Raw genomic sequence first — 26,564 nt, forward strand, 5'->3', positions numbered from 1 at the left:
AAAACAACAATGGATTTAACCCATATCTGTGACTGGGGGTAAATGTTTGATTATTCTGCCTTCCATCCATCAGTTGTGTGTTCATTTGCTCAAAGAATGTAGTGGCACAAGCATTAACACATTTTTCAAATCACCTTGGAGAAAGCCAATCTAGGTTTAAGATGTATTTGCTTGGCCATGGCAATATACTATAACCCAATAGCCCACATTAAACTTAATCAACACATTTATGATGCTTTTAATATAGCTTAAGGTACGAGGCTAGGTTCTCCCATGTTCCGTTATTGTTCCCTCTATCAATTGAACCTTTGCTATACTCTCTTCACACTAATTCAAAAATCAAAAAGTTAGCTGAGGAGTGGTATCCGAAGTTCATTACATGGTGGGGTAGGACTGAAACTGTTAACATATTAATTGCCTCTCAAATCAACTTCTATCTTAATATGCTGCCACTGCACTTCTCCAACTCCTTCTTTACATCGCTCTAAGGTCAAATATCAGGTTTCATTTGGAAAGGGAAAAAGTCAAGAATTTCCCTTTGAAAATTACAATCAAATAAACAACAGGGTTGTATTAACCTCCCTAATTTCATGTTCTATCAAATCGCCCTCTTAGTTATACCAATCATCTGGTGGTTGCACCCATCTGTTCCTCATCACCCTACTTGGGTGGACATAGAGTTGGACCTAACTTTCCCTCTCGCCTATAAACATCCTAACAACAAAATTTAGGTACCTCATTCTCACCAAATCATTAAAGACTGTCTCCGCAGTCAAAACATTACATTTGATAAATGCTTCCCTCACAGAATCAAAGGCCCAGGGATAGCCTCCCAATGGTTTAAACCATCCATAAAACTTGATCATAGCCCCTCTTTTTGGAAAAGATAGGCCTCTCTTGGCTTACCATTTGCTAAAGCCATTATATCCCCGGATGACCCACTAACTTTTGCCACACTAACATCTAAATTAATTCTCGAACCAATTGATTTTTATAACTTCTTGTCTCTTAAAGTGGCTCTTAGAGGTTTTCAAAAACCACATAAAGCCAAGTGCCTCAATTTCCTTCAAAACCCAACATCCAAAAACCATAAAGTCTCCATAATCTATTAAAAAGCTTACAAAAATGTTTCAATCTTTAACATGCGACATCCCAAAAACATGGGAAGTGTCATGGATTAAATATAACATTGCCTCCATTTTACCATCACAATGGCCAAATATATAGAAATCTATGCTACTTCATAAAGGGTTGGTCTTATCTTACAATGAAAACTTTGGACAACATACAGAGCATTCTGGACTCTGAAATGGGTAAATAAGCGTGGTATTTTATTGTCAGCTGGTTGTTGGCATTGCCAATACCCTAGAACGTTTGCTGTTTTACAGATTCCTTTATCACTTACCATAATCTCTCAGGTATTCATGCAGCATCACACTCAGAAACACTAAGTCCACTATCATTTTGGGACTGTTCACTCATTTATATTTTGCTTCCAATGGACATTAAAATGATCCTTGCTAATTGGGAAAATGATAACAACATCTCACACAGTACTTTGTGGGCTTGGGTATGTTTTATCAAGACTGGTCACAAGGAGATGATGGACTGAGCGCTGAAACGTTTCAGACACTCACCCCAGTCATGGATTTGGATTGACTCCATCATCATTCTTTAGCATTGCTTTGCCACCCCAGTTCAGACCCAGCCCAAACTGCCAAGCCAGAACTTCCCTGGACCAGAAACAAGCATCCTGGGTCCGGTTTTGGGGTAACACCCCTCGTCAACCAAGCTAGCTTGAATCCAGTGGCAAAGTAAGCAAGTGATCCACATCTGGGCATACCCTGCCAACTTAGGGTGAACAAAGCAAACACAAGGAGATGATGGACGGAGTGCTGAAACTTTTGAGACACTCACCCCCAGTCACGGATCTGGATTGACTCCATCATCGTTCTTTAGCTCGCTTCGCCACCCCAGTTCAGACCCAGTGATATGCAAATCACCCTGTTCCTTTTGGGAACAGTCCAGCCCGAACTGCCAAGCCAGGCGTTCCCTGGATTGGAAATAAGCATCCTGGGACCGGTTTCGGTGTAACACCCCTCATCAGCCAGGCTAGCTTGAATCTGGTGGCAAAGTGAGTAAGGGACACACGTCTGGGCATACCCTGTCAATTTACGGCAAACAAAGCAAATATAAGGACATGATGGACAGAGCGCTGAAACTTTTCAGAGACTCACCCCCAGTCACAGATCTGGGTTGAATCCATCATCATTCTTTAGCTCACTGGTCCCAGGATGCTTCTTTCCAGTCCAGGAAGAACTTGACCTGGCAGTTCGGGCTGGAATGTTGCCATGGAAAACAGGGTCAAGACTGATTTGAATATGGCTGGGTCTGAACGGGAAAGGCATGGGGAGCAACACAAACAATGGATTTAGGCCCAGATGTCTGCACTGGGGTAAATGTTTGACATTGTGTAGCATTCTGACCATTAATTGTTCTTTTTTTAATTTATCAAGAGTGCCGACAACCTTCTACATAATCAGTCATTTAACAAAAAATCCTCTCGCCTTTTATGGTCTAACCTGGACTTGTAGGTACAAAAGATGAACCTACCCTGAACCATATCTGGAGACTCTTCCCTACAATCCCATTATTCAGTACTCATCTCCCTACACTCTCCCTCTTCATTTTCTCTCTTGCGCGTTGTGCCATTTTATGTGATATGCTAAATATACGCCTGTATTGCTCTCTGATTTCGGTTGAAAATATGATTCTACTCACAGATTTACAAGTAAAATATGTCTTTAACCCTGACTGTTTTTTCAATTGCATTGTGATCTCTCTGTATCTACTATTTCATGATGTTTGTTGTTCTTTGGAAAAACAAAGCTCAATAAAAATATTTGAATAAAAAAAGGCAAGCTTAAAGTCAACAAGTAATAGGAGAGCTAGGTTACGGACAGTTAATGCATTGAGCTACATTACGGACAGTTAATGCATTGAGCTAGGTTACGAACAGTTAATGCATTGCGATGTAGTGTTCTGTAAAGAGGTGAGAGTTCAACTCTTTCCTAAACTGGAGCAGTTTTGGGGCAATCCTGAGGGTTATGATGATCTTGTCCAGATCCTAGTTGAATAAATGGAAATTACCTGTTTTTGTGTGTGATTTTTGAGTCTGCAGTTGATTGTGTCCTGGCTGCCAATGTGCCCAAGAAGCACCAGAGATGGTGATCTTGTTGGCAAGATAAGCAGGAGTGCTGGGCCTGATTTTGAAGATGTGCAGACCAGCAAGGACAGCAAATGGAGTTTCATCAGGATGGGAGGTGATGTTAATATATCTATACAGGTCCTTCTAATATTGGACATCAAGACAGACTGAAGTACTCAGTTATTCATTTCACGCAGTTGACAATGGGACCACAAGCTAGCAGTTTAATCATCTCTGCTTATATAAGGTATCTTATATAAGGTATGTCAGTACTAGTGTGAATGTGAATGTTCATTTTCCTGCCTCATTACATATTTATAGAATCATTCTCTTGTTGTTTGCTGTTATCCAATCTCTTCCAACTTGGAATGCATACAGATGACTGAGCTACATTTTGAAAAATAATTTGAGAAAATATTTCAACTTCTCTGCCCATATTTAGAGCTGTCAAGTGTGAATGCATGATGTACCAGGTATGTCAGCATCCCTTGGACGTTATGCATATGAAATCTACTAAAGTCTTTACATTATGAACATGACATGATAGAGAAGCACAACAGGTTTTGAAAACTCGGCTGGTCCAATGAGTTTGCTACCCCATTCCCTGACAAGTGATATCCAGTTGGTACTTTAGAGTCAGTGTTGCTACCCCTACTCTTTGCATTTGATTCTAGCCATTATGTCTTAAAGGGTCTCTCCATTTGTGAATCCTTAGTTCATGAGAACTAACACTAACACTGTAAATCTCACTAAAGCAAATGTAACAATGACCATGAAATTCAGATGAAGCAGTGACGAAATACAATCCTGGTGAGACAGCTTGTCAAGCCCATATCTCAAAAACAACTGGAAGACACTTAACGAATAGAGTAAAGCATTTAATGCACACCACAAAGGATTGGCTTTCTGGTCAAAGTAAAAGTACGTTTTCATTTGTAAATTTTGCAACAAGTACAATCAATTTGTAATACTTACGAATGACGACCATCCAGGTTCTTCGAGTCTTTGTTCTGCTGAAAAACAAAATAAATGTTTTCAACATAAATCATTCCAAACAACTGTGCATTGGCCTATCTCTTTATCCCTGTCCACGTTCCAGTCACTACGCTCAGTTGCCCTTGTCCAGTAACTATCTGTCGCGGATTTTGATGCAGTGACCTTCTCCCCATGGTCTTTCCCCAAGACCTTGAGCTTGTGTCCGTGTCCCAGCTATCTACTTCCATTCACCTTTTCCCAAAGATTCGATCCAGTGATTTTGTCCCAGTCTAGTTCTCCTTCTGTCTGGAAATTAGTATAAATTAAATTGCACCACTGTGCATGTCAGAAAATCTTATACAAAACTGTAATCTGAGGTAAATATTGTTTCCTTGATACATTATTTACAAAAATATCTTCCCCTAGATATTCTATTATTAAATCCAATGGGGTAATATTTCCATAAACGATATTCAGGACTGAATATTTATGTCAGATTATATTCTGACTGTGACCTTGTAACTAACTATACTACTCACAAAGCACATTAAACGCCATGATCAAATTTTGTTAAATCAACACGTTCATATTTATCATGCATTACGCATTTTATCTAACGTAGCAATTATTTTTGTTTACAGCACTCTTTCATAAAATTTGCACACCATTCATTTTTTTATTTGACATATATTTTGTTTCTCTCTAGAATACTGACTTGTAAGACTTTCCCCTTCAGAGTTTCAAAACGTCACATTGCCTAATCACTTTTCAGCTATGTTTGGTTATTAAAAACAGCACCTCTCCGGGATCGATAGGATAATTAATTATTCAAATTATTTAAGGATTCTTGAACCCAAAAAAAGTCCTCAACTTCAGTTCACCAGCATGTTTCTACACTTCAAGTCGTTTCCAAATATATATAGATATATATATGTAAATCTACTTAGGTTATGAGAACTAACACATACAGTATAGATCTCACTACAGCAAGTGTAACAATGACCATATATATATATATATATATTATTCACGTAGTTGTCCCTCGATCAAGGACGCCACTTCACAACGTGTCCGTTTCATCTCGAAACTTTATTCAGGAACCGGCTTTTCTTCTGCTGTAATTGCTTTTCCCGACGCGTTTCGGAGTCCTTTCTCCTTCTTCATGGGGTTAACTGACACTCGCAGGATCACCAAACCACTTCCTTTATTCATAGTTCCCAGCTCCTCCTCTCAGGTGAGTAATATTACAATGGCATTCTGGGAGTCGTAGTGTTTGGTGCTGATAATTACCCTCCAGTGGGTCCTGCCAAGACTCAGTTCATTAAAAGTTTATTTCAGCCCTCCAGTGGGCTACAGACAGTAGAGAGGCACGGCTATTTTTCAAAGGGGACTGTTGTGCCATTCACGGGGATGCATGATTCACTCCCGGTTGGATCCTTTCATTTATCGGGCGGTGCACTCCTTCGCGGCAGGACCGGCCGCGTCTTAACTATTCACGTAGTTGTCCCTCGATCAAGGACGCCACTCCACAACGTGTCCGTTTCATCTCGAAACTTTATTCAGGAACCGGCTTTTCTTCTGCTGTAATTGCTTTTCCCGACGCGTTTCGGAGTCCTTTCTCCTTCTTTATGGGGTTAACTGACACTCGCAGGATCACCAAACCACGTCCTTTATTCATAGTTCCCAGCTCCTCCTCTCAGGTGAGTAATATTACAATGGCATTCTGGGAGTCGTAGTGTTTGGTGCTGATAATTACCCTCCAGTGGGTCCTGCCAAGACTCAGTTCATTAAAAGTTCATTTCAGCCCTCCAGTGGGCTACAGACAGTAGAGAGGCACGGCTATTTATCAAAGGGGACTGTTGTGCCATTCACGGGGATGCATGATTCACTCCCGGTTGGACCCTTTCATTTATCGGGCGGTGCAATCCTTCGCGGCAGGACCGGCCGCGTCTTAACTACGTTGTGGAGTGGCGTCTTTGATCGAGGGACAACTACGTGAATATATATATATATATATATATATAATTTTATTTATTTATTCATTTATTTTTGGATGGGTTAGGTACACCACTACAAATGTAGAATTTTAAGTATTGCCAGGTTGTTCTCAGGCTGTTTTTAGAAAACAGTTTTTTCTCCATACTGTCTTACAATTAACAATTAAACAATTAAATAGATTATAAAAAACTGTCCTACCATTCTTCAATTCTACACTTCACGTGTGGATGATGCTATCACAGGATACAGGAAAGACCAAAAAATTCAATCATGTGTAAAAAAGTAATGAGGTTTTCGAAAAGACAGATGTTTGTTATGGTGATTGCCTTCCATATTTGGGCTCAGGGTCTGCCTCCACCTAAATAATCCTATCAATCCCTGACGTTTAAGAAAACAAGATATAAGGGAGATTCCATGGAGGTATGGCTAATATGGATCCCACTATTTTGTCTTACTCAGAATAACAGTTCAGACATTAAACTTAATTTAATTTCTTCACATTTCTTCGAGGAAAAGTACAAAGATAACATGGGAAATGACAAAACACTCAGCACTCCCACTCTTCACATAATGAAAATGCTACCACATCTGTGTGGTTAGACCATTCACTGACAACAGAGAAGGCCTCAAAGTGCACTATAAAAAAGTTCATTTTTTGTTGTTTTTGCAATATGTTTGGGATTTGGGTTTTAATGGTATTTGAACCTGCATCTAGGGGACTCCAGCAGGGAGTTACTTGCATGGGCATGGATCAGGCTACTTTATCATAGACAGAATGTCCTGTAAAGCAACTTAACCTTGCCTAAATCACTGAATATCCTTTTACTTTTCATAAGGGTTAGTTGCTGTATTCAGATCGCGTGTCAGCTGGCAAAAATTGACCCTTGGTCTTTTGTGAAAACTATAAACCCAAGAGAATCCCAAGTGATGTGGCTTGTGTAAATCTCTTGTACTTTTTCGTACCCTGAATGCTCTCTAATGATAATGCTTACAAGACAATAATTCCCTCTCCCTTTCCATTGGATATGGCTGAAATGTTGGACCAGGGTGTTGCAAATCACTCGGACAATCTTCTACATCTGGACATTTATAAAAATTGGACACCAGGTGGTAATCCAGAATTGTGTGGCCTGTGTGGATCCCTCCACCTTCTTCCCAGAATGCCTCAAAAACATAAAGGATCCAAGAAAAAACAATTTCCTCATATTTAGGAAACAGAAAATTGTAGATATTGCATCCAATAGCAAAAGTCCCAGAATCCCTTCCCTCCATTTGTATGTGGGTGTTTGACCCTACCCTGTCTTTGGGGTCACACCCAAACATTTTGCCATTACCCCTTCTGTTTCGCTGATTTAATTTTTGTTGTCTTTAGGACTTTGTGCAATTTACCACTGCTAACCAGTTTTAATGTGCTTGTGCTCTCTCCCTAAAGCAGGGTAAAGTTGTTCTACACCTAATTGGCAAATTTAACTTATATGTAAGTCCCTAATAAATAGTACTCCACATACTTAGGTCCTGTAAATTAAATGCTAGCAGGGGGCCTGCAGCCCTCATTGTGCCACCCACTAATGTTTAAAACATGTCTCATGCCTACTACTGCAGCCCGTAGTACAGTTTTAAACTGCCATTGCAACTTGACAAATGAAACCTTTTGCCAGGGCTAAACATTAATTTTTAACACATATAAGTCACCCTTAGGTAAGTCCTAAAGGTTCATGGGACCGGGTGCATTGTATTTTAAAAGTATGGCATATGTGCTTAAGCTTTACATATCTTGGTATTGAAAAACTACAAAAATTGTTTTTCACTATTCAAGGCCTATCTCTCCGATAGGATAACATTTGATTACCTTTTAAAACTTAATAAGTGATAACCTAAGTTTGGGAGCAGATAGATTTAAGCTTTTACATGACCTGGTAGTGAAACGTTCTTAAAGTCATTTTGCATTACTGCAAGGCCTACCTCTCCAACAGGATAACATTGGGCTACCTTATGTTATGTTATGTTATACGGATTTATCAAGCGCATGGCTGCCCCAGCAACAAGGCGTCCCAGTGCTATAACAAGCAGAAGCGGAAAGGACAAGGGAGCTAGTGGCTGGAGAATAGCCATGTCTTGATCATTTTCCTAAAGATACAGTGGTCTTGCGTGCTACGGGCAGCCAGAGGGAAGGAATTCCAAAGGGCAGGTGCCAGTGCCTGGAGATAGCGCCCCCCTGCTCTTGCCCTGCTCAACTGCGGTACACAAGCTAGGTGCAGATCCGCAGAACGCAAGGCTCGAGCAGGGACCTACAACGAGCACAGCTCGCTCAAGATTTGAGGACCCAGGCCATAGAGGATCTTGTGAGTCGTACATACGGCTTTAAAGTAGACTCTCTGCTCTCTAGGTAGCCAGTGAAGCCGGCGAAGAAGGTCTGACGCATGGCAGTACTTAGGTAGTGCAGAGAGTGCGCGGGCAGCAGCGTTCTGTGCCCGTTGAAGTTTTTTAGTCACAGATTTATTAACGCCCAGTAGCCACCCATTACAGAAGTTTAGCCTTGACAGCACGGTGGCTTGAACAATCATCTGCGAGTAAGTGCATCAAAAAGTCACAAGATGGGCTTCAGCCCGCGTAGAAGTACCAGCCACTGCCTTAGAGTGCCCTTCAAACGAGAGGGGACCATCCACTAGAACTTCCAGGTGCTTGACCACAGATTTGGGTTGAGGGGAGGTTCCAAGGCCCACGGGCCACCATTGACTGCCCCACAGATGAGTGTCTCAGCCCACCAGGCGCACCTCTGACTTGGTGGAATTTAGTTGTAAATAGTTGTTTGCCATCCATTCAGAGATGGCTGTAAGGTCTTCTTGGAAATTCACCTGATCCTGGTTGGAATTGCTGGAGAAGGTGAACACCAGTTGAGTATCATCAGCGTATGATATTAGGGTGATGTTTTCGGCTTTGGCCATGAGGGCCAGAGGACTTATGTAAATATTAAATAGAGTGGGGCTCAGGGCCGACCCCTGAGGCACACCACAGCGGACAGGGTGGGCACAGGAGGTAAAAGGATGAGCAGAGACCTGGAAAGACTGATCGGCCAAGAAGGACGAGAACCAGGCAAGGGCCTTGCCATTGACCCTGATCTCCTCCAGCCGGCATGGCAGGATCTTATGGGAGACTGTGTCAAAGGCTGCTTTCAGATCCAGCAGGATCAGAGCAGAGGTTCTGCCCTCATCCAAGGGGAATTGTAATTGCTTTGTGACCGCAGGTAGTGCAGATTTGGTGCTGTGTCTTGGGCGGAAACCGTTTTGTGACATACCCAAGATTGGATTTTCTTCCAGATATTGAGTCAAGATTGTGTTGACATAGGACTCCATGATTTTAGCAAGAAATGGGAGCAGGGATATTGGGCAAAAGTTTTCTGGCTGGGATGTGTCTAGGGTTGTTTTTTTAAACAAGGGAATTACTTTAGCATGTTTCCAGGACTTGAGGATAACTGCCAATAATAGTGACCTATAGATCAACTCCCAGCCATCAGGTAGGAGGCAGTGGTGGAATTTTCTGAAGAGGTTAGGTTTCAAAGGATCATCAGGAGAACCTGACTTTACCTTAACCGACAGGGACTCCAAGTCTTTGAAGGACATGGGCGGAAGGACTTGAAGGAAGTGAATCGCAGCGTCCGAGAGGGGACTCTCCCAAATACCGGAGGGAGCCTTCTCCGGACAGAATGTGTTATATATTTGTTCCACATTGCTGATAGAAAATGTAAAAACCAAAGGAAATGATGGACGGAGTGTTGAACATTGAAAGCACTCACCCCCAGTCAACTGATCTGGGTTTAATCCATCACCGTTCTTTAGCCCACTCTGCCACCCCAGTTCAGACATGGCCATATGCAAATCAGTCTGACCCTGTGCCTCATGGGAACAGTCCAGCCCGAACTGCCAAGCCATGTCTTCCCTGGACCGGAAACAAGCTTCCTAGGACCGGTTTCTGGCATTTCAGCCGTCTTCAGCCAGGCTTGCTTGAATCCAGTGGCAAAGTGAGCAAGGGACTCACGTCTGAGCATACCCTGCCAACTTAGCAAAAACCAAAGGAAATGTAGCCAATGTCTCACATTGAGAGTTGAAGTATGCGATTCTGAGAGAATTTTTAGCATTTCTTTCATGAGTTCAAAGATGGTTTTGGTTGGGTTGGTGCTTGTGGTGATCATGTTGGCACAGAACGTTGCCTTGACCAGTTTATGGTATGCTTTGACTGCGTTCCTATCGACTGTCTTAGCTGTGGGATCATAAAACCTTTTCCAGGCCCGTTTTTTCTTTTCCACAATCAGAGACTTGTCTTACTATACATTAGTTTGTATACACTTGGCATGAGATATTTTTGCCGGGATACAGCTATCTAATGATATATTACCCACCCCTGTAGGCCGCATCAGATGCTTCTATGTCAGTTGGCCATTCTGGGCGGTGGGAGTTTAACGAAGCTGTGAACATAGTTGGGTCTAATTAATGTCAAGGGCACTTCATTGAAGACAGGTGAGAACATTTAAGTGGAGGGTCTTCTAAACAGAGTCATAGAGAGATGAGGAAATGATCCGTCCAGGGCATAGGAAGGGGGGGGGTTTGGCCTCCAAAATCTGGAGATTCGAAAATACAGGATCCAGGAGGTGACCACCTACATGTATTGGTCCCACGACCAGCTGCATCAGCTGGCAGGCTGCCATGTCCCCCATAAAATTGACAACATCATGGGACTCTTGCAGTTCCAGGTGTAAATTAAGGTCCCTTATGATGCTAAACATGGCTGCCTCTAGAATTAACATGGAGGCAGTGTTAGCTAGGGCTTCTTGAAAGACTTTCGAAGGGCCAGGTGGGCGGCAGATAAGTAGCCAAGATAGTGTAAAATTGTGTGTTAGTGCAATTAAAAAAAAGGCGCTTTCACAGTAGAGTATGTCCTTTGGGGTGAGGCTGCAAGTATACCCTGATTTAAATATAATAGCTAAACCCCCCTCCCTCCTGACTGTTCTGTTCTGAATGCACATCATGTAGCCTGCGGGTAGGGCAAGGGCCGGAATGGCCACAGAATCAACAGTGAGCCATGTTTCCATAAGAAATAAAATGTACGGGGCAGTCTCTTGCAAGAGGTCTAGTACCTCTGCATGGTGTATGACTAGGGACCTGCAGTTGAGGCTGCAGATGATGAATTCCCTCAACCCAGGGTGCCAGCTGTATTGTCCGCGTACGACTAAAGGTTGCAGTGAATTCCTGTGTAAAGACTAACCTGCGGGGTCCTCCAGAGCCAGGGTCCCTGGCATCTGGTGATGTCCAGGCAAGAATGGGCAAAGACGGGCTTGCCTTTGGCATGCCAGTGGCGCGCCTGCTGCACGTCCACTCCAGCATGCATCTGATAAAGTCGTAGGGTTGCCGAAAACTAGCCTGCCAACTTACGTGTCCAGCCAGCACAACGGAAGTGAGTGTGGAACTGAGTCCGCCCTCCACTCAAATAGCACTGCAGCCGCAGCGGAACAGGGCAAAGACACACACCGCGGAACAGAGAGAGAATCCATCCAAAGCGGTAAGACAAAGATTAAACCAAAAATATTGCACCACATTCAATTATTAGGAGCAATTAAAAGTACAATTAAAATTGTTGTTGTTCGTCTAGAAATACAGTCTCCCTTCAAGAAAAGAGTCGTACGCTATGCAGACCCGGCCACTCTCTGCTTTATTACATTTAATTAGTGATTAGTGATAACATTTGGTTGGGAACAAGTAAGAAAGTCATGTTTTGCGTCTGAAGAATTGTAACTTAAAACCCTGGTGAAGTTACATTTCTGAAAATGCTACTTTTAGAAAGTTGAGAAAGTGGGGGGTTGGGTGGGACCTTATCAACAGCAACCTTGGGCCACTAACAAGGTACACTAAACAAGAGAGATGGCTGTGTTAATTCGAGTCACTTTACTCATTGACAAGGACAAGTAAATCAGTAGACTTGGCCTGTGTATTCATTTCACAGTTCATTCCAACATAGTCATTGTTTATTAACATGTCATTTCAAGAAAATTCACTCATCTTTGACATTAATCAAGTGTACCACACAAAAGACAGTGACGATTTACACTTGATAGTGACAAATAGTCACACGCACTGTGTGATGATTGCTGTACATTCAAAACAAAAGTAACAAGGAGTGCTCTACATTCAACAAAAAAGTAATGAAGAGTGCTAATACATTTAAGACACAAATTTATAGACAATTGTTGAAACCAGTCGGATAGTTTATGAACCAGAGGAGCCTATCAATATTACTCTAAAATATGATGACCCTCTTGGGGCCCTGATATGGGTTTCAATGCCATCTAGTATGGAAGGATTCATGATTTCTTAATGTCTTTTTCACTGTCCATACTGATGGAGGTCAGCAAGAAGAAATCCCCGATGATTCTTGTTGACACGTTTCAGACCACTGGTGATTAGGGGTTCTCATCAGCACTAGGGCAGGTTGTGTTCTTATGTGCTTTTTATCTTCAGGGGTAGGCAAGTTCCATGTTTGAATGCATTGTTCCAGGTAAATTATTTAGCTGGGTCCTGTTTTTGTTCAGTGAATGCTTCACCAGTCTGCACATTTAGGAAATCTTCCTCCTCTGTGAACCTTGCACTTCTTGGAGAGATTTCACGATGACTTCCTTTCTGATGCTGTGCCCTTTCCAGTGCAATGGAATGGATATCTGCAACAGGCCGATTAATCGCTGCCGGGTAGTCCCATGTCACATATGGCACCTTTAACTACTCGTCGATCTTTAGTCAATGAAGTATTGTTGACTAAAGATCAATGAGTGGTTGAACGTGCCTGTTGTGGATATCCGTACCAGATAGGGCAGAGCATCAGAAAGGAAGTCATCGAGAACTCTCTCCAAGAAGTGCAAGGTTCACCTTGCTGAAGATCTGATGAGCAGCCATGATGCTGTTGAACAATTTGTCTATGTATACGCCCCCAGACAACCCAAGGAACCCGGAGATAAAAAAACACTGTACTTCAGGCCTGCTATTGCCCTCATCAAAGTGCAGAGGACAGGCACCTCAACAAACCAACAACTACAGTTGCAAGTGAGCCAAACAGTTACTAAACCTGGAGAGAAGAATCCATATATATCTCACTGTGCATCTGCCATTGTCAATGTCACTTGCACTGTAGAAGATACCCGGAAATTGTAGAAGGGACTAGAACAGTTTAACCTTGCGGTCACAAAGTTCTAGAATGATGTAGAGAGAAGAGCCTGCTTACTCCTGAAATGACAGATGGTATGCTGTGGCTGAGGTGTATGGAATAAACCTGATGCTTCACTTCACACTCTGGTCTGCTTATTGTGTAATCGTTTTTTCTTGCATTGGACACTGGTGACAAGGATGGGATACATCCTGGTACACCTCAACATGTACTCAATGCAGCAAGAAGAAAGAGTGTGGCCACTCTTAGGAACTGAAGGGTATTCAGGGAGGTACCCTGGTTACACAACTGAGACCAGGATAATTGTGTCAAACTGACTCTGGTACATAGTGAGTACTTTTGCGGATGGTCACTGGCTGTAAACCTGAACAGCAAGTAATTGGCTACTAGCGGCATCCGCAGTGGTAACTTAACAGTCATGTCGACGTGACCCCTGTTCACCGCTTAAGTTATTGGCCCGGGAAAGAAACTGTGTGCCAGAAAGATGTGGTGATATCAACCTCTGTTGAGCGTGTAAACACTTATAGAGATGACTATCTGCTGCTGCTCTCTGCTTCTGACATCAGTGTGAAGGGTGTGCTGCTTTGTGACAAGGGTGCACATTGTACATGAGGAATTCCCTCCTCTTGTGCCGCTGAACTTAAGCGGCTACAAACTGATGGGAGCACGTTTGATGCCATGTACATGCAGCAATGAACTGCTGCAAGTGCAAGGGGTGGGTGCTGAGTGCAAGAAATCTCCACCGTTGGCATTCCTAGCTCGCTGGAGGTGCACGCTGAGCATTAGAGTTCATGACATAAGCAGATACGAACTGATGTGAGTGTGATTGACCCTGTGTACAAGCAGCTATGAACTGTTGTGAGTGTGAGGTGTGAGAATTCAACACCTTTAACTCGCCTCGCTCATTGCACAATGAGGAGAATTCAGTGCCCAAGAACCCAAATAAGGGTCTCACTCCAGTAGGACCACTAACTTTCCTTAAGTCTGCTAACCCAGGTGCAAACGGCATTCTTGTTCCCGTGGGGTTCTACAGGAGCCAGGGGGGAGGAGCATAGAAGAGGAGTCTTGGGAAGACCTTCTCTGGTATGCCACCCACAGCCCAGCATTTGCCAAGTTTTGTCCCAGGCCTGTAAGATATACTCGCCTCATTGATTGAAGCTTCATTGATTCCGGGCTTCAGAATCTTTCCCTGTCTAAACAGAGCCAGTGCTACCTGGAGGCAGTTGAGGAAAATCACACTGATATTGGCAGTGATCAAAAGAGAACAGACACTCAATGTGTGAATACATTTTGCTTTACCATATACTGTGAGAACTAAGCCTCCTTTTGGTTGTGAAGGTAGAGGGGTTTGGAAAAAGTGGGGTGGGGAATATTTTATGTGACATCAGAAAGAAGAAATTAGTATGCAGAGTGGTACTCCTCCTCCATTCTTTTTGACATCCCCTGGAGAACCACCCTTGAACTGGAACAAATGGTAAAAAGTCTTTCATAATTATTCCATAGTTTGAGGGCCCAACTTGAGTCTAGAGAGGAAGGTAGCACTACTACAACATTGTTTAGGAGCAGAGGGGCAAGAAATCCAAGAGCATCTACCTGAACTGAGTGCTTATGAATCCAGGGAGTTAAATGAATAACAAATAAGCATAAAGAAATTAGATATAATTTCCTTCCTAGGATCAGTACAATCATGGAGCTGTATAATTTTGGGAAGCACACACATAAGGAAGGAGCAGTAGAGGATGATGTGTCTGAATTGCATGAATTGGCAGCCTCATGCAATTTTGAGGCAATAAATAACACATGCATGGGGGCGTGGCTAGCGCCCGAAGAGAATGGCGGCGCCGTTGTGAGGGCTCCGACCGAGACGGAACGTACTGGCGGTTCGAGTCCCCAACGCAAACCTTGCAGGGAAGCCTCCATTATTTAAAGATGTCAGGAGTGCCCTGAGTTCACTCCAGCCGCTGGGGCGGCATTATCTCCAGCGCTACTGTTGATTGCAGTTCCGGTCGCAGCTCGGCAACGGCCGCGGCCGCCATTTTGTTTTTTACATCGTTAGATTCTCTTCAGGAGCACGCTTCACCGCGCATTGGCGCTCCGGTGACCGGATAAATGCATAATCCTCCAGCTTTACTAAGGATGCGGATAACATATTCTGGCATGTTTTTCAGGTGACTCTTTTATCAAATTATGGCTCTTATGTGACTACTTGGTTATTTCCTACCCTCCTCAAGCTCGGCAGCCACTTTAAGAACTCACTTTGCTCTTTTCAATTTCCTGTATCTTTTGGTCCTTGGCCTGACATTTCTACCCGTCAATTCCTTTTATCTGCTGCTTCCTTATTTCTGCGCTCTTGGAATCCTGCGAAAGACCTGCTCTGCTTCTAGCTGTATTGTTACTCCTAGTGACCTGGTACTTCATACTCGCGTTGATGGCTGAGTATCCCACCAAACTCCATAAACGTAATTATATTAAGAATTCCAAGCTCTTTACAGAACTGGCCCATCTGGAGGCTTCTCAGTCCCTCTCCGCCACTGAGATGACTTCGCATATGGATCCCTCCTCGCAGCCTTCCGCGAAAGTCATGCCTAAGAGGCTGAAAAAAGACCCACCTTCGCCTCCCAAGTCTTCCTCTACTATCTCGATGGAGCTACTCCTTGATGAGATACAGGCCCTGCGTCCTTTCATGGAGGAAACCAACGCCAAACTGTAGGTTCTCACTGACAGCTGGACTATGATGGATGAAAGGGTGTCGTCAGTGGAGCGCGATGTGTCCTCCCTTCGAAACTCTGCTGCCAAGGTTACCCACCTACATGCGCAAGTCTCCTCTCTCCAGAAGCAGGTGGAGGACTTGGAAAACCGAAACAGACGCAACAATCTTCGCCTTTACGGCCTGGTGGAGGGTTGCGAAGGGAACGACTCCATCAATTTTTTCAAGTCCTTTCTCCCCAAGCTTCTGCACTTGCCAGAGGACACCACACTAAATATTCAGCGTGCCCACAGGCTTGGCCGAGTTCCTTCTTTTCCTTCTGCGCAAGCAAATCCCAGAGGCATAATAATGTATTTCCTGGAATACACAGATCTACTGAAAGTTCTCTTCGCAGCTAGAGCCCTTCCCCGTCTCACATGGTCGGGCTCCACCTTATTTTTTGCGCAAGATTATGCGAGAGCCACTGCAACTCGCCGTAAGGCCTTCTTGGACATGAGACCTGAGCTTCGTTCCATTGGTGCCAGGTATGGTCTCTTCCATCCCTGCTTATTCAAAGTCACCTATAATAATAAAACTACGACATATGAAGAGCCTACACGACTCCGGAGTTTTCTGAATTCTTGCGGCCAGACCAATATGGAACTTTCCTCTTCTCACCCACCGTGACTTTCTCTGAAGCTGCATCACATCACAGTTGTGCTTGCTTGTTGATTTTTTCTAAACTCAAATGTTCTCAGGCGCTTGTATTCTCCTGATGACTTGTTGCTGTTTATTGAACTATTTGTTGTTCGCGTTACTCTTTCTCTCTCTTTCTTTCTTCTACGTTTTTTGTCTTTCATGAGGCTGTCTCTCAGTGTTCTATTCCCTCTCTGCACTATTCTTTTACTAATCTTTAATGTCAGTACGCATTTTATCCTGGAACGTTAAAGGTCTTCACTCTCCCATCAAGAGGCAACAAATTCTCTCTCATTTAGCCAAGTTGCATGTAGACATTGCCTTTCTGCAAGAAACGCATTTATCTGATGTGGAAGCTGCTAAGCTTAAGAGAGGTTGGGTTGGTGATGTTTTTTCTGCTCCTGGGGATGGTAAAAGGAATGGTGTGGCTGTGCTAATTCGTAAATCTCTCCCACATTCTCTCCTGTCTTCCGAGTCAGATCCCGAAGGTAGATGGGTGTATGTTAAACTTTCCTCGAAGGGTATTCCTATTTCCCTTTTCAACATTTATGCACCTACTGGTGGTGACCCCACTTTTTGGCGCACAATGGCTTCTCGTATTTCCGAGTACGTTGATGACAATTTCATTATGGCGGGAGACTGCAACTTACCTCATGACCCCTTTTTAGATCGGCATTCCAAAGCCTCCTATGTCCCTAATAAGTCTCACAAATTGTTTGTCCAGGCAGTATCCCAGCACAAACTTGTTGATGCTTGGCGTCTGTGCAATCCTACTGCTAAAGAATTCACCTTTTATTCCCCTTATCACCACTCACAATCCCGTATTGATTACATTTTTCTTTCCCATCATATATCTCAGTCCCTCACTCATGCTGATATTGGCCCCATCCTATTTTCTGACCATGCCCCTGTTTTGGCCAACATTGATGTCCTACCCAAGTCCACTGGGCCAAAGCGATGGCGCTTTAATAACACTCTCCTTCTTGATCCCATTTTCACATCCTCCTTTGTTGAATTTACCACAGAATTTTTCGCCATCAATGATACGCCCAATTTGCCCAAGCATTTTATTTGGGACGCTTATAAAGCTGCAGCTAGAGGTTTCATCATTGATTTTGTGGCTAAAAAGCGTAAAATCGCTCGCAAGCGTACTTGCGATCTCCTCCTTACAATCAAAAAATTGGAGCAAGCTTTTTATACCTCCCACTCGCAGGAAAGTTTGACTAACCTTGTTGAAGCTAAGGTGCAATTTAACAAACAATCTACTGAAGATGCTTCGTTATTCCTGTTGAAATCTAGCTCAAAATTTTATGGGGGTAAGAACAGAGCGGGGAAGGTTTTTGCCAATTATTTGAAAGTTAAGCAACATAAATTGAATATTGAATCTGTTTTTGATGATAATTCTGTTCTAAGGCACACAGACATTGATATTTTAGAAGAATTTTCCCGCTTTTATGCCAAGCTTTATTCATCTGAAACTCACCCCAATCCCCAATCCCTCGCTACCTTCTTCTCCAGCATTCAGACTCCCCCCAATTTTCCTGTGGACCTCTCCACTCTTGAAATGCCCATCTCCAGTTCTGAACTACACATTGCACTTCAGTCACTTAAGAAGGATAAAGCCCCGGGTCCGGACGGATTTACAGTTGAATTTTATTTGCAATTTTCTAAAGTTTTATTACCCAGGTTTCATTCCCTTATTGATTCTTTTGTCCTTAGCGCCACTTCCTCTGGTACTTTTTCAGACGCCCACATATGCATAATACCCAAAGAGGGAAAAGACACCCAATATTGCAAAAATTACAGACCAATTTCTCTAGTTAACATTGATTATAAGATATATGCTAAGTCCCTTGCTATAAGATTAGACCCCTTTCTTCCCGAATTATTGGGCCCGGAACAATCCGGATTTGTTAAGGGTCGTTTCATCACAGACAATACTAGACTTTTGTTCAATGTCCTGTCCAAGTCCTCACGTTTTCAGGACTCGTTAGCAGCAATTGCTCTGGACGCAGAAAAAGCGTTTGACAGGGTTGAGTGGACTTTTCTTTTTTCCGCCCTCAGATGGTTTGGGTTTGGTCCCAACTTTATTTCCTTGGTTTCTTTCCTTTATTCCAATCCCAGAGCGGCGATCTGTGCTAATGGCCTGGTTTCTTCTTTCTTCACCCTAGGTAGAGGAGTTCGCCAGGGCTGTCCCCTTTCCCCTTTCCTATTCAATCTGGCTTTAGAACCCTTCCTCTCAAAACTCCGTCAAAATCCTCATTTACACGGTTTTCAATTTTCTCAAACGAATATTAAACTTGCTGCCTATGCTGATGACATCCTCCTCTTTGTCTCTAACCCTGTCACCTCCATTCCTGCATTTGTAGCTGACGTCCATGAATACTCCCAAATTTCTGGTTATAAGTTAAATAACGACAAATGCGAAATTTTACCCCTTACAAAATTTACTTTCAAACCCGATTTTGCTGTGTCCAACTTCACTTGGAATACCTCACACATCAAATATCTTGGTTTGCACATTACCCCCTCCCTTCCCGACACTGTCTCGTTATGTCTTAGCAAATGCATCCAGAGATTGTCTGACCTTACTTCCCGGTGGCACCCGCTTTATCTTTCCTGGTGGGGTCGCCTTGACACGATTAAAATGATGCTTTCCCCGATAGTGCTTTACACTATTTCCAATATCCCAGTCCCTATTCCAGCTAAATTTTTTAGGAAAATCAACACTATTCTTTCCTCCTTCCTCTGGTCCGGCAAAAAAGCACGTATGTCCCTGTATAGATTGCGACTCTCCAAATCAGAAGGTGGGGTCAATTTGCCAGACTTTCCCATCTATCACAAAGCTTTCCTTCTACGACAAGCTTCCCTTTGGTTGCGAGACCCTGCTGAATCTTCCCCTTTATGGCTTGTTGTTGAACGCCTTTCTCTGTGCCCCTTTACTTTCGCTGAGTATCTTTTATTTTCCCGTAAACCCCAGCTTACTTCCACTCCCATCCACAAATTTACCATCAAGCTTCTTCTTTCTACTTCTCCGAGCCCTCCTTCCTCTGTAGCTGATTTTCTCAACACCACTATTTGGTATAACAATAGCATCCTCATTAATCATAAGCCCTTCTATTGGAAATCCTGGAGACAAAAAGGATTGATCTGGGTATCACACCTTTTTTCTGGATCTGACTTCTTATCTTTCTCCGTTCTTTGCCATACTTTCAATCTCCTTTGCCCGTAAGTACCTCGCGCTCAAAAGTGCAGTGATGTCTACCTATACCAAACTTTCCAATTCCCCTGTCCAACCCGATCTTCCCAACCCTACCCTGCGCCTTCACTCCTTACTTCACACTCATAATACTGCTTCCTTCATTTACCACTCACTTCGCAAGACTCTCACCCCCAGGCCAAAATCCACGGTCGAGGAACAATGGGAGTCTGATCTTGATGTCTCTTGGCCCACCTCTCTTTGGGATAAGGTGTGGACCAAACTTCCCAAATCTTCCAGGGCTGCATCCCTTACGCAAACCCTCTTTTTTATCTATAATAGACTTCTTTTTTCACCCCATATGTTAAATAAGAGATTTCCTTTAACCCCTGATCATTGTTGGTCCTGCTCGACACCTAAGGCCACTCTTTTTCACATGCTTTTTTTATGTACTGCTGTGAACAATTTTTGGAAACAAGTATGGGCTCAGATCAATGCCATCTTCCACACTACATTTCCCTTTTCCTTTGTTAATGTTTTTTTAGGGAGCCTTTCTTCTTGCTGGGCAGATTTTGATTCTAATGTACAGATTGTTGACTGGTTGCTTGCTGTTGCATTCCAGCAAATCACTGTAAATTGGAAAAACTTTGCTAATATCTCTTTTAAAGCATGGTGGTATAATGTATGCCACAATCACAGGTTAGATACCGTTTTTATCCATCCTCTCAGTTTGGCTAAAAAGCGGCATGATCTTTGGCAACCTGTGACTTTGTACCTTGACGCTTGTGCTAAACGCCCATCTCATTTGCCTCCCTCTCAGCAGGAGGTTCCCAAGCCTCCCTGATTGACCTTTTTTTTGTTCCTTTGCATTCTCTAAAATCCGGTTTATTGCTTATTATTTCCAGCATTGCTTTTTGTTCTATAGCCTCATTCATTTGTTAACTTTCAACTTCATGTTTATTTCCATACAAATGTTTACCTGCCTCGCTATTTTGGTGTTATGTTTTGGTTTTTTCTTATGTATTGACACCTTTATTTCTCTAATAAAGATGTTTTAAACTTAAAAAAAAATAACACATGCATTAGAGAAGAATTTGTATTGAATTGTAAAATCGAATAGATACGGGAGAACATTTGGCTAAAAGATGATCCTCCCTTGGGAGATGTGCTGGTTGTGGCAAAACAAGTAGAGCACATGATGAGATGTGTGAAAGAAATTAAGCAAGACAACAATAGTACGGAAAATGTACAAATAGTGGGGGATGAGAAAAATAAGGTACAAATAGTTAAAGGTAATCCTATGAAATAGGACAGGAGGAGTGCCTGCAATTGGCAATGCTACTGATGTGGGAGGGTTGGCCACATGGTGAAAACTAAGGAATGCCCAGCAATGAAAGCCATATGTAATAAGTGTGGGAGGAAAGGATATTTTATGCCATGCTGTAGAAGTAGCTCTTGTAGCAAGAAATCTGAGAAACAAATTGTGTCTGAGTTGTGCAAAGAAATTGTACTGCAGATGACTGATGAGGGTCTAGCATCCTCAAAGATGTGGTTAGGATAGAACACCTCGAGGTTGAGGTCATTTGTGATTCATGCTTAGTTTAGACTAACCATAATTTCAGAGGAGGTATTTAATAAACTGTTCAAGAAAAATGTGAAGCTACACAAAATGGATATATGGTGGTCAGCTAATAAAGATGATAGGATACTTGGTATGACAAATTGAATATAAAACCAGATATACAGTATGCAAAGTTCATGTTTCATTTAAAGGAAATACAATTTTAGGATGGCCAGCACAACAATACATCGGAGCTTATCTGAATTCCAGTGCTGAACCTCAAATACTGATACAGAATGTTAATAAGGATGCATGGGGGGGATCTGATTTTGAAAAATAATATTTTGAAGTATTCACAGAAAGTTTAGGATACCTCAAACAATAAGTACACAAGATAAAATTAAAAAAGAAAGCAGTTCCAGTGTCAGGTAAAGTACATAGTCTTCTTTGAGTGTACAGAACAAAGTGAGAGAAGAGTTAGAAACATTGTTCAAGGTGGATGTCATGGAACCTTTGAAAGCAACTGAATGGTTGGCACCCATTGTAGTGGTAAGGAAAGCAAATGGCAAGCTTCACCTGTATGTTGACTTTAGAGCCCTCAACAAAGAGGTAGTTGTTGATAAGTTCTCTTTGCCAAACAAAACAGATTATCACAACTGTTGCTGGAGGAAACCCCTTCTCAACATTAGATCTAGCAATCTGCTTACTACCAGATTTGCCTACACCCAACTCTCAAGAGCGTACTACTTTCATCATGCCCAAGGGGGCATACAAATTTAAACACATGCCGTTCAGTGTGGTAACAGCAGCGTCAGTCTTTCAGAGAGTCATGTCTAATATACTGTCTGGAATCCTGGGAGTGTTCTGTTATCAGTACAATATGCTGATTTTTAGGAACTCTTGAAAACAACATAAGGAAAGACTTAGACAAGTTTTGAACAGATTACAAAGTATGGCCTTACAGTAAGAACAGACAGATGTAAATTTCAGTGCATTGAAATAAACTATCTTGGGCATAAATTCACTTCTGAGGGGGTACCATAATGAAATTAGTGGTAACCAAAACTAAAGATAAGCGGAGATCCTTTCAGGGAATGACAGATTTTATAGTAAATCATCAGCAACTTTTCTAATAGAACTTGCCGTAAGTACCAATTATTGAAAAATAGGGTAAGCTTTGAGTGGGATGAGCATTGCAAGAGAGAATTTAAAGTTATTAAGAATACTCTGACCACTGCACCAAGCTTTGAAGTATTTGTTCTAGTGAAAACAATTATCTTTACAACAGATGCCAGTTCAAAAGAGCCAGGGTCGGTACTTGTACAAGAAAGTGGAAATGGTGAAGAAACCATTGCATTTGCCTCAAGAGTGCTTAGGCAATCTGAGGTTAACCATTCTGTAATTTTAAAAGAAGCATCAGCAGTGGACTGTTCAAGTTAAGAACAGACCACAAGCCAATTGAGAAGCCATTTACAAAAAATGGCTGGAGGCATTTTTCAGTTGAATTAAAAGATGGGTCAATAATCTACAAGAAGTACACATTTGACGTAGAATATTTCCCTGCTACATGTAACTTTACAGCAGATTGCTTGTCCCGATTGGCTGATGACACTGAAAAGGTCTGTGATAACCGAAGTGAGAATGAAGAATTGTAAAATGTGTGTGTAATCACAAAAGGGGTGGTTGAGTTGGAAAATTAGGAATAAGAGTTAGAAAAAGATCCTATGCTAAGTAAAGTACAAGATTTGTTAATCCAGGGGAGGGATAGTGTAGAAAAGAATGAAGAGTGGCTGAGGCCATATTGGATGGTCAGAGAAGAATTATCAGAAGTAGATGGATGCCTTTTCAGAAGCACAACATTGATGCCTTCTGAAACCCTCAGAAAAAAACTGATTGACATAGCACACGAAGGGCATCTGGGGATCACTAAAACCAAATAAAAGTTGAGGTTAGACTTTTGTGGCCAGGGATTGATGTCCTGGTTGAGAGAGAGAAAAGGAATTGCATAGCCTGTTCCGCCTTTTATAAGGTAGACAAATTGCACACTCCACCCATGCAGTGTTGTACCCTAACTGAAAGGTTCTTTGATTAATATAGCAATAGATATCATTGGGCCAATGACAGGAGAAAGGAATTTGCCATAAATTCTAGTTTTAATCAATTGATATTCAAAGATGGCCAGAAATCAAATGTGTCTCTGACATGAACTCAAACTCAGTTATAAACTTCCTGGTGGGTTTTTTTTTATGAGGGAATACCTATCACCCTTTTAACTGACAATGGTGTCAGGTTTACTCCTGAGAAATGATGGCACTTTTGCAATAAAATGGAATAACACACAAACTTAGTTGCCTATATCACCCAGGAACCAATGAGGCAGTAGTAAGATTTAACAAAACACTCGAAGAGGGCAATTAGCTGTCAAGGTCAATAGGTTTAGCTGGAGAGATGAGGTTTGGAGGCAAATAACTCCTCATCAGTCAAAGGGTTTGACTCCCTTTGAATTGTTAAAGAATAGGAAGCCCAATTCTAGACTTATACATGGGTGGATGAAGTGGCACAAAGGTTGGGTGAAGGTTGATTTACTCCAACAGTGGAGGAAAAAGGAGTTGAAGTTGCAGGCATCCCACAAAGAGAGGTCTGACAAATTGCATAAAACTAAAGTTATCGAGTTTAAAGTGGGTAATTGGGTAAGAGCGAAAGCTCCAAGTGGCAAAACAAACAATGGTCAAAAATGTACTGAACCCATGAAAATCATAAAGCTCTTTTGCAGTGCAGTCAACACCCAGGAAGGTAGAATGTGGAATCTGGGGATGGTGGTGAAACATTACTGGCCTGGACATAATGGGGAAAAACAGGAAAACAACAGTAAGCAAATGTCAGAAAGCAGATATACGAATGGCAGTCCTGTCTTATATATGGGGAAAACACTGCGGTTCGGGTGAGATAAAGTGGACGGGTGGCTCGCCCCAGTGTTTCTTGAAAGATTACTTGGGGCCAGATGTACGACCAGTTTTTGCATGCAGAAACAGGTTTGAGACTTGTTTGCTCATGCAAAAACGTACATGGCCAATGTATTAACACTATTTTGTGACTCGTAAAAAATTGCGACTCGCAAAATAGTGTTTTGTGACTCGCTATTAGGAAGGGGCGTTCCTTTCCTAATAGCGACTCACAAGCCATTTATCGCCCTCTTCAAGAGGGTGGTAATGGAGTCGCAAATGGGAAGGGGTCACCAGGGGACCCCTTCCCCTTTGTGACTGGCTCAAAAAATATTTTTGAAGGGACCACTACCTGCCCTTCAAAATTAAACAAAAACGTTTCATTTTTTTTAAATATGCATCCCGGATTCTTTTGGTCCGTGGGCAAGACAGCTGTCTGCCCCCACTGTTAATGCAACTTTTGCCCCATGACTGCTGAGCCACTGAACAAAAGTCAACAGGAGCTGCAGTCAGAAAATATCCACATTTTAAAGGGCCGTCCAACCCTTGACATAAACCAGGACATAAGCTAACCTTCATAGGCGGTTTTTTCCTCATTGTGACATAAGAAACACCATGTTAATGCTATGCTGAGGTACTGTTACATTGCTTTACGGTTTGCATCTATGTTTCTAATATTTTTGTCATATTTTGGCATTTATAATCACTAAAATCTTGACCAGTAAAAGTCTTAAAAATATTAACAAGGTAATCAGATTTTGGCAGGTAGAATGTTTCTGAACTTCGTTTTGAACTATCCAAACATTTTTATAGATACAACATGCCTACTCCTTGGCACTTCTGTATATATTCGTGAGGTTCACAATCATCTAGCAATCACAATTTCTTTTTTAATATGTACAACCTGTTGACCGTTTTATTTGCATTGTGTTTCCTTTTTTGAATATTTGATGTGCACTTTTAATGTTTGACCTTACTCTTGATTGTTGATGTAATTTAATATCTCTAGTTATATAAATAGTGTTTTTAACATCAAATTACACTGTGGATGAATGTTCACATCTGTATTGCAACTTTGGTAACTGTTGTACAGGAGAGTCACTCATGCTCACAGAACTTATTCTGAACTAAGCCCTGACAGCTCTTCCATTGTTAATTGGAGAGTTGTGAAGTTGGGAGAGCCACTTTTGCATGGCTGTCCAGATACCTAGGGCCTCATGTAGGAAGCCAAATACCGGTCAGTAACGGCCGAAATTCGGTAAATATCCCGTTACCGACCGGTATTTAGGCATTTGCTATGTAGGGGGCTGATTTCTGGATTCGGTATTTACCGAATCGGAAATTAAGAAATCGGTAAAATACCGATTCGGTAAATACCGAATCCAGAAATCAGATGTAGGGAGCACTCTAAAGAGTGAAAATTAGTATTAGAAATTCGTTATTTACCACCAAATACAGGTTGGTGATAAATAACGAATACCTTGCAAAAAGCAATATTTTGCAGATTTAAGAGTGCCATGTGGCAGACATACATGCCCTTAGGGCATGTATGTGCGCCACAAGTGCACACATGCAAGATTCAGGGGTGCAACAGGGTGTCAATGTGACACCCTGCCACCCTTGAATATGCTCCCCCCATTACCGAATCGGTATTTACCGAATCGGTAATGAGGCATACCTTCCCATTGATTCCTATGGGCCTCCAGGCCCATAGGAATCAATGGGAAGGTATGCCTCATTACCGAATCGGTAAATACGATTCATAATTACCGAATTTTTCCGATTCGGTAAACTTTACCGAATCATTACCTACATCACATTTACCGATTCATAAATACCGAATCGGTAAAATTCGGTATTTATGAGTCGGTAAATGTGAGGCTACCTACATATGGCCCCTAGTGTTTTGTTTAGTGTGGAACACCACACCAGCAAAATCTCCTTTAATATTGTTTAGTTATCCATGTGACTGCAAGTATCTGACTCTCCCTAGAATACTGATAGTGAGACAATTTTTTTATTACTCTTTGTTACCAGTAGCAGACTCTACACAAGGGAGCTTGTGCAGGTCAGTAGGGGTTGTTGGACCATGT

The 26,564-nt window shown here is 42.2% G+C and overlaps 1 protein-coding gene across 7 annotated transcripts in view; it reads right to left on the reverse strand.

Moving 5' to 3' along the window:
- The window catches only part of LCP2 (lymphocyte cytosolic protein 2), a 581,277-nt gene that overhangs the window by 254,147 nt on the left and 300,566 nt on the right, over window positions 1–26,564 (reverse strand). For 6 of the 7 annotated variants that reach the window (XM_085617865.1, XM_085617869.1, XM_085617864.1 and 3 more), the window contains exon 6: window positions 4,184–4,221. In XM_085617865.1, coding sequence (XP_085473991.1) covers window positions 4,184–4,221 — 38 coding nt within the window. The remainder of the gene's footprint in view (window positions 1–4,183; window positions 4,222–26,564) is intronic. The other variant, XM_085617867.1, reaches the window with a different exon arrangement.

The sequence above is a fragment of the Triturus cristatus genome, chromosome 7 (genome assembly GCF_964204655.1).
Source record: "Triturus cristatus chromosome 7, aTriCri1.1, whole genome shotgun sequence".
Taxonomy (NCBI): domain Eukaryota; kingdom Metazoa; phylum Chordata; class Amphibia; order Caudata; family Salamandridae; genus Triturus; species Triturus cristatus.